Here is an 8,293-nt window from a genome sequence, read left to right as displayed (position 1 = left end):
GGTGTTTGGGCAATGGAAAATTTGAAAGGGATGTTTCAAAGAAAGCAGGTCAGCAGGGCGGTGTAAGTGCTCGAAAAATTGGATTTTATTAACAAAAATATTACCAAACGAAATTCAACAAAAAAATTACTGAAGCCATAATGTCAAAGAAATGAAATCTGCAGATTCACAGCAAGCTGCCACCTGCTCTGTCTCTCATTATTGACTCCTGACTGGCATCTTATATTCTCCTTTTCACCTCACTGGAGCCTACCACCAGCTCAGGTAAGTACAGGGGTGAGCTAATCTTACGCATAACTATCCAAGCATACCAAACCCCACGCGACCACTACATATTAACTTCTGTTACCGCAGACAATTCCCACTCTACAATAAGCACCAGATATTATTTATAAGTGCACAAGTTTCACCCCACTGTTATCTACTGCAAAACAATTCTACCCATCTTCTCACATACTCATGCCCAGTCCCTCACTACTACTAAGAGGACTTAATGACACACACCTGTTTCCCCTTTCCGTGATTAAGCTGCTGATCAACCCCACTAACCCAGACAAACAACTGGAAATATACAAAGTGGGCTGACCCTTCCAACATATCAAACCTGCAATCAAAGATCAACCACATCTCACGACCAATGTATTGAATAACTGAACCTGAAAAATGAATAGAAACATCCAACTTAAATACTGATTAAATAACAGTGATAATGACAAAGCAATGATAATGTGGGGGGATCAGGGACTAGTGGAAAGGGAATGGAGCAGCCCTTTCACAGTGACACATAATTACTACAAACCACCTGTGAGTTGGCAGTGCACCTGTGAAGCTCTCATAGTCTCAGAGTGGCCTCGAGCGGAAGAAATAGTCTCCTCACTCGGAGAACAGTGGTTATACGTGTGACCCAAAGTTCTCCACCAAGCCAAGAGAAACCTGCAGCATCTTGTCAGCGTGCCAGGATACGCAAGCTGTGCTATTTGCCGGCGTAGACACATGTCATCTCTCCAGATTCGCAGCGGCTGTATCAAATTCACCCTGACTACAGGCATCAGTTGAATTGTGTCAAATGACGCGACACTGGGTGACACCACCAGTGTATGTTACAATAAGGTACTTTTCAACCCAGTTATATATTACTTATGTATGGAGTGTCAGTACTGTGCCAGGAGTGCTGCCTCCCAACAGTTTAAGCTGTCAAGCTCAGCTTCGAAATGAGATGATTCAAAGAAGAAAAAAAAAACTTGTGTGAACGCTTAAGAGGACAGCCTATTGCAAAAAGTTTACCTATCTTCATTACATACACACCACAAAAAGTACCACTAGTTAAAGCAAATGTGTCAGAGGCTACCAAGGGTCTTGCCAGTCTCAAAAGACACTGCTCAGTTTTGCCCCCAAGGAGGCAAAACTGACTGGAAAAGACAGCACGTCATCCCTCATCTGGGATTTACCTCAGTCCACCCACAGAATGATTAAGAATGGCTATTGCTGGGCAACACTAAGCACCTGCTCCCCAAAGGAGGTGCCAACCGCTACAGTACATTAAACAGGTAGAACTGTGTAAATGTAGAAGGAACAGACCAAGTGGAAGAGGCACATATGTCAGCTATAATGGACCTACACCACAATGGCCATGATGCCAAGGATAGAAAGAACTGATTGTAGAGGCTTAGACCTATATATCCACAGTCCAGTGGAATGGACTGGACAGTGATAGGCCCTGACACTTGGATGTGGTTGCAGGACCACACCTTACACCTTTAGGTGTCAGCTGCCTCAGTTTTGGAAGAAGCCCGCAACAGCACCATGGCAAACAGTCCAAAATCCCAGTCCAACTTGCACTGTCTTTATTAATTAGTAAGTTGTTCTCCCACTTTCCTTGCCTGGGGCCTTCTTTGGACAGGTGAATGGACTCCAAATGCCAAAAATTTAAGCATTTTATTTTATTTTTCATTTTTAACTTTTATCTTCTGGTTTGGAATGGCCACTTCCCTCAGACACTGCTGCTTCTACATAACCACCACTCTTGGACATACCCTTAGTGTGGACAAACCAACTAGCTTCATTCATAAGTGTTAGTGCAAAGATATTATCCCTCAGCAGCTTGGCATCCATAAATACTGCCAATTGTATGCAAACAAGGAGCACCCAAACCTGTATGTTAGTATGTTACCTTCACTGACTTTTGTATGTGACTACCATAAATGAGCTTTAAAAAAACAACAACAAAAAGAAACATGCAGGCAAACAAACTGAATTTTGTAATCTGATATCTGCTGTTTGTATCTCCCTTTCTAATATCTTACTGTTGTGGCACCAAGGTGTGAATTAATTCAGCAAACATCGATTCCGACGAAACTTCTTTGAGCAGGTATTTAACCTGAGCAGTCTATTACACACACACACAACGCACAAACACACACACAAACACATCAACCTACTCTCAACCTGCACAAGTGCTTTTATGTTGTGTATAGCTACTTCACAGTTTGTCTGAAAGTAATTATTCTCATCACCTGACTCTTGTAGGTCAGTCCTCCGTATACATAATATTTCAATATTATTCTGGAAACGTTTGCCGTCCTATACACCCAGCTGGGACACTCAAAAGCTGTTTTGACAGGTTTACAGAGAGAAAGGCAGAATTTCATCAGAGAATGAAACAGAAATACAGAAAACGCATGTAGCAATATGTCTGTTGGCATTTGTGCAGAACGTAATCTCCCCAAATAACCAGGAATGCATATTTGAAGTGAAAACACTGCGGGGTTTAACTCTGTGTTTGCATTTAATTTTGATGTAATAAGTGATAACACTCAAGAGGCGGAAAACCGCAAAGCTATGTCAGTAATTTATTTGTTGGCAAACAACTTTCACTGTTACAACAAATATTAGTTATGAGATCATTCAACTTGGAACCCATACAAAAAGAATAAATAATTAGCAATAATATTGTAATAATAATCATGATCATAATAATTTAAAAAAAGGAACAAAAAACAAACCCAGTGCCACTTTATTTACTCCTGCCTAAAGCCAGCTTTCTTTCCTCCAAGCTTGTTTTGCTGTCTTTAAACCAATAAACAGATAAATAAATAATTTCTCTCTTGGGGACATGGAGGGGGCTTGTGGGATACATGTGCAAGCTAGACTTCATACACTTATGAAATTTTCCTCCTAAATAAGTAAACATTGGCTTTCCACACTGGACAGTGCTGCTGTGTGCAGAGTTTTCACATATTCAGTACACATATATGGTGTAATCATGGCATTTTCACAGGTGAGACCCACCCTTTTTCAAATAGTGGAAATAGTGGAAATTTAGAGAATGACATTTATTATTCTCAGCATTCTTTTTCTGTACAGTAGGATCTCAACCGGCACAGCAAGGTAATGTCAATTTGGAGAATTTGGCAATAGACAGAATATGCTTCATAAACCATTCTTGTGTTACTCCAAATATCTAATTTTTTTTTTTTTTCCTTCCCAGGCTCCTCGTTGCGCCTCAAGGAAGGAAATGCTTTATTCAAGAACAAATGAGATGAGACCCACTTCCAGCAAGGACTAAAACGTAGCATTTCCATAGAAACCGTCTCCTTCACAACTTAACCACTTAATTTTCCCTTTAGTTTTAAATCTACACAGTGGTAAAGTATATAGTAACAGTTGATTTGCAAAACGTAAGTGACAGTGGTGTTGCTATAAAGGGACCAGAATGAAGTGTGCATAGAGTATATGCGTATTAATTAAGGAGTGCGTAACTGTCTCTGTATGTATGAAAGAGTGACATGAAAGATTGTTCCTTGCTCATTCTGTAGTCTACACGTGACTAGCACATATCATGACGGTTCAGAACAGTTCCACAGACAAAAGGTTTGCAACATAAAATCAAAAAATAAAAGACTTGGTCATATGCAACATTTGTATCTGTATCTGTATTCTGTACAATACATAGAAACAGTTTGTGATTTCTTCATAATTCTTTGATAACTGAAAACTTTTACAGAAGAAAGGAGAAGAAACGGAACCCATTCTTTTTTCTTTTTCTTTTTTTTTTTAATTCAGTCTGTTGTAATATGATCTTCCTTCTTTGTTTTCAGTGAAGTACACAGTAGCCGCAGTCACTACAACTTGCAGGAATGTTACACCAGCCCGGACACAAACTCCAGTTTAGCAGATACGAACAGGAAGAGAATTCAGAACATCGGCGTGATATGGTTACAGTTCGGTTGTCCAGTAAAATAGTTTTTCGGGATGATCATTAGTGAGGGCATATATCATACATCCTCCACTTGATTGGCAGGTAGTGGGGCGGGGCCTCTTTGGGGCCAGTTTATGTCATGAACACCAGAGTTGAATATCCTGCTTTACTCTTCAGAGAGGTTGAAGCATCATCCCAGTACGTGTCTTTTAGAGTGAGACAGAGAGACAGACATACAGACAAACAGACAGGCAGCTCCTTTAACCAGAGCTGGGGGCCACGCCCCTGTAGTGGTGGTAGTGGACTATATGCTATAATCTGCTAGAGGTCCATATTGGGGAACTCGTAGGGCTACGATCAATCCAAGATTCCAAATTAAAGTAACAGGTATGGTAAAATTACAGAATCCCTCCTCCTTCCTTTCCTTTCCAGGTTAGAAGTTCCATTTCTGTTTCATGTTCACAAAAGGTCTCTCAGAACCGCCCACTCAGTCTGCACCATTTATGACAATACATTCAGTCCCTGCTTCCATTTGACCAGCGATATCTCGACCATATTGTCATGAACCATAGTTAATGTCACACACAGTACATCAATCCAGGGGCGGGCCAGCTCGGTCTGTCAGTCAGTCAGTCAACAACACAGAATGTTTTCATTGGAAGGTTGGAAATGTGAGAGTGGGCTGGGGAGGGACAGAAGTCTCTTGATTGGCTCTATAGACTGGTAACCAGGTGGGAAGGGTCTATGGGCGGCTCCTCGGGCGACGAATCAGACTCCTCCTTGCTCCCAGACACCATGTATCCATCGCTGCCACCACGGCCCATGTGGTAGTAGCTCTGTAGCTCGTGAAGGTGATTCCTGGAGCCCAAGTTTGGCATGCTCTTATAATAGACATCATCCAGCTCTGGAGCAGTGGCACTCTTACAGGGCTGCAGCTCCCCTGAGCTATCTTCCTCTCCGTCTGTTAAACCGTTCATCTGCCCATCCGGGAGGTCCGTCAGCACTGGCATGCTGGTGTAGAGTGAGTCTCTGTGGTTGGGTGAATGCGTGTGCTCATCAGTGTGCTCGTTGGTCAGCAGGGGGAAGAAGCTCTCGCTGGTCTCCTGGGGAATGCGCCGCGGCCGCGAGAAGCTGTGGGGAGGAGGCGGCGGTGGCGGGTGGCTGTCTGGTGGAGGGGGCCGTGGCGGCAGGAGTGGAGCGTTGGACTCCTCTCTGATAATCTCCAAACCCAGGTTCTCCTCATGAGGGAAGGCTGCAGGGTTGTCCAGCACCATTGGACCATTGTCCTCTTTACTGCCTCCCACACACCCACCGACTCCACTGCTGCTGCTGCTGCTGCTGCCTCCTGCCATGCTCCCTGAAAGAACCAAGCAGGAGTAACTGTTATAGCATACTGCTGCTGGTGTGATGACACATGTTGTTAATTTTAGCGCTCCAAAGTGGTGATGCCAGTGTTAACTGGTCAAAAATGTTACTTGACTTTTTAAAGCTGCTTTAATCAACATTTTTATATTAACAGTGGATCAAATTACGATGTGTAATTAGAAAGGGGTTGTTCATATTATCACCTGACTCATTTACCTGCATCTCCCCTCACCTTTACAAAGGGTTGTCAGACTCTTTGATCTAACTGTTTTGTTTTTCCGGTGCGCAACTTTAATGTTTTTCAATCAGCTCACGGCTCTCATCTGTGCAGTTTTCTGTCACAGCAGGCAGCTGTTCTCAGTGAAATAGCTCTAAAAACCCACTGTACACTGCCTGCCCAGCATCAAATGGTACTGAACATACAGTAGTGGAGCATTTAGTAGTTTAAGGGCCACATATTTTTCTCAGGAGCAGCTTGAGACGAAAAAAAAAAAAAAAGAATAAAAAAAACTGCTAAAAGCAGAGTGAGTATATGACTTACATTCATCAGGGGGCCAGAAATGCAGCTGTCGCTAACAATCTGCTAGATGTATAATTGGGCAACTGTACACTTGCACGTTTGCCATATAAACTTAGAAGGTGATAATATGTCAGTGTTGTGTTCTCAGCTTGTTTCAGCTGGTCCCAAGTGGCCAAAAGAATTGCTCACTGCCTGTTTAACACGTTTATTTGTTTACTACACACGTATACGTCTGTCAACAGTATAAATGCTGTGAGCAAAGCACATTTACAAAAAAAAACAGTAATGCTGTTTTTGGGGTTAAATGTCCTCTCCTCTCCTTGATTTGGAAAATTGACTGCCATGACAAATATGACTCCGCCCCTAGATCTTGAGACAAGAAAAGTGTTTACGCACCCAACCTGTGGAAGCAAGGATCAGCGCTCTGAGGGCAGTGTTTAATTACACAAGAATTCCTAGTTATGTTCATTTGAACAACGCCTGAAATGATTTAAACCAAACCACTCACCTCCATTGGCCATGCTGCTGTTGACCAGCTTGTTCATCAGGTTGTGATTGCGCTCCGTAGTGGCTCTCTCATGGTTGTTGAGGTAGGACGGGATGTAGTTGGAAGTCAGCTCCTTGAGAATCTTCTTCTCCAGGGTCGTCTCTTTGTGGTTGCTGTGGGTGCCGTAGCCACCACTACGGTCTAGAATCTGGACGCAGTCACTCAGGTACTCACTGCTGGCCATGCTGTAGTTGTTGGCATGGTTACCATTAAGAGGGAGCGTATCCATAACACTGGAGTCTCTTGCGTTGTTCAGGATGCCCTCTGAGGAGCAAATAATTAAAAAAAGTAATAATTATTAGGATCCTTAAATAAACTAAGTGGATTTCTCAGAAGAAAGATTTTAATTATTGTTTGATATCATAGCGTGTGCTGTGAATTGAGGATTAAAAAGTAGCAATGATAATTTTCTTGGAAAGAGAAATGCTTCAAGCGTCCATAATTCATTTAAGTGAAACCTCAGAAGTACTTTCTTTTCTCAATTACTGCCAGCACCACAGCAATACAAAAAGTAGAGTTGGACTTCACTACAAAAATAAATGTTTTGAAGTGACACTTAAAGTAATTACATTGCAAGTCATTTTAAGAGCAAATATAACTCAAATTTCAATTTGCACATTTTATTCACACCATTTGAATTCAATGAGATTCAATGCTAATGCTGTTTTTTTAAACTATATATATATATATATATATATATATATTGCTCCAGAACAAAACTTTTAAAAAGCATTCCATAGAAGATGGATCTAAAAATAAGTGTTTTACGTGGACTAACTCATAATTTGGGAGAGAAAAAGAAAGCTTTAGCATGTCTGACAGCCAAACAAAACCACTGTTTTGCTGTAGATTGGACTGAAAATGTTAGGCAGAACGCTTTGGAAGCAGGAAAAGAGAGAAGAAAGTCGATGTTATTGAAGTAGTTGAGTATTAATTTAGCCCATACTTGTGTCTCGGTAAGGTGCTAATGGACAGCATGAGGGAGAAGAGAGAAAAGAGACACAGATGTAAGTTTTTGTATCGAGAGAAACAAATTTCAGCAGCTTCAAAATCAACAGTTGCACAGTAATTGGAGGCGTGATGAAAGCTGTTTAACAAAGAAACCATGTCTGATTCTTAAAATCAAAGTCTGCTTTTCAGGGCCTTATTGTTAGCTGGCTGCTATCATGTGGTTCATTATTTATGTAACACAGAGAAAACATTAAAAAAAAAAAACACCTCACAAATTACATTTAAAACATGGTATATCTACAGTAGGCATGCAGCACCACAAGCAATACACACAAGTCCAAACTGACACATACAAACTGGCATTCAAAACAAAGCATTGTGTGAAATGTACTGTATAAAATAGAACATTCACAAAAAAATAGTACAAATATTTCATGGCTCCCAAGTAGCTTCTAAAAGATATGGTGAATTTGTAATCAGTTATGTATGTATAGTTTGCATCTATAGAGCACAATAAATCAGCATGTGATCTTGTTATATTGTTTTGATATTTCATGAACCGAATTGCATCTGTACATTTATGTGCTGTGAGAACTGCCCAGTGGGTGTCCTTTGTGAAAGATTATTGCACTGTGATTGATTGTCTCACTTGGGAGCCATAATAAGGCTAGATCAGATATGCAGCCAAAAGTGTATTACAGTGGCAAACATT

The 8,293-nt window shown here is 41.2% G+C and overlaps 1 protein-coding gene across 11 annotated transcripts in view; it reads right to left on the bottom strand.

Annotated features, from left to right (window-relative positions):
- Window positions 1–2,836: 2,836 nt before the first annotated feature.
- Window positions 2,837–8,293, bottom strand: part of adgrl3.1 (adhesion G protein-coupled receptor L3.1) — a 112,807-nt gene continuing 107,350 nt past the window's right edge. For 8 of the 11 annotated variants that reach the window (XM_056371405.1, XM_056371404.1, XM_056371406.1 and 5 more), the window contains 3 exons: window positions 7,577–7,594; window positions 6,592–6,894; window positions 2,837–5,555 (listed from right to left, as the gene is read on the bottom strand). In XM_056371405.1, the coding sequence (XP_056227380.1) occupies window positions 4,912–5,555; window positions 6,592–6,894; window positions 7,577–7,594 (965 nt within the window). In that variant the 3' untranslated portion in view covers window positions 2,837–4,911. The remainder of the gene's footprint in view (window positions 5,556–6,591; window positions 6,895–7,576; window positions 7,595–8,293) is intronic. The other 3 variants (XM_056371411.1, XM_056371413.1, XM_056371414.1) reach the window with 1 other exon arrangement.

Source organism: Seriola aureovittata, chromosome 3 (assembly GCF_021018895.1).
Source record: "Seriola aureovittata isolate HTS-2021-v1 ecotype China chromosome 3, ASM2101889v1, whole genome shotgun sequence".
In the NCBI taxonomy this organism is placed as follows: domain Eukaryota; kingdom Metazoa; phylum Chordata; class Actinopteri; order Carangiformes; family Carangidae; genus Seriola; species Seriola aureovittata.
Note: the sequence above shows the minus strand (reverse complement) of the source record. Positions and strands in the feature narration are given on the sequence as shown.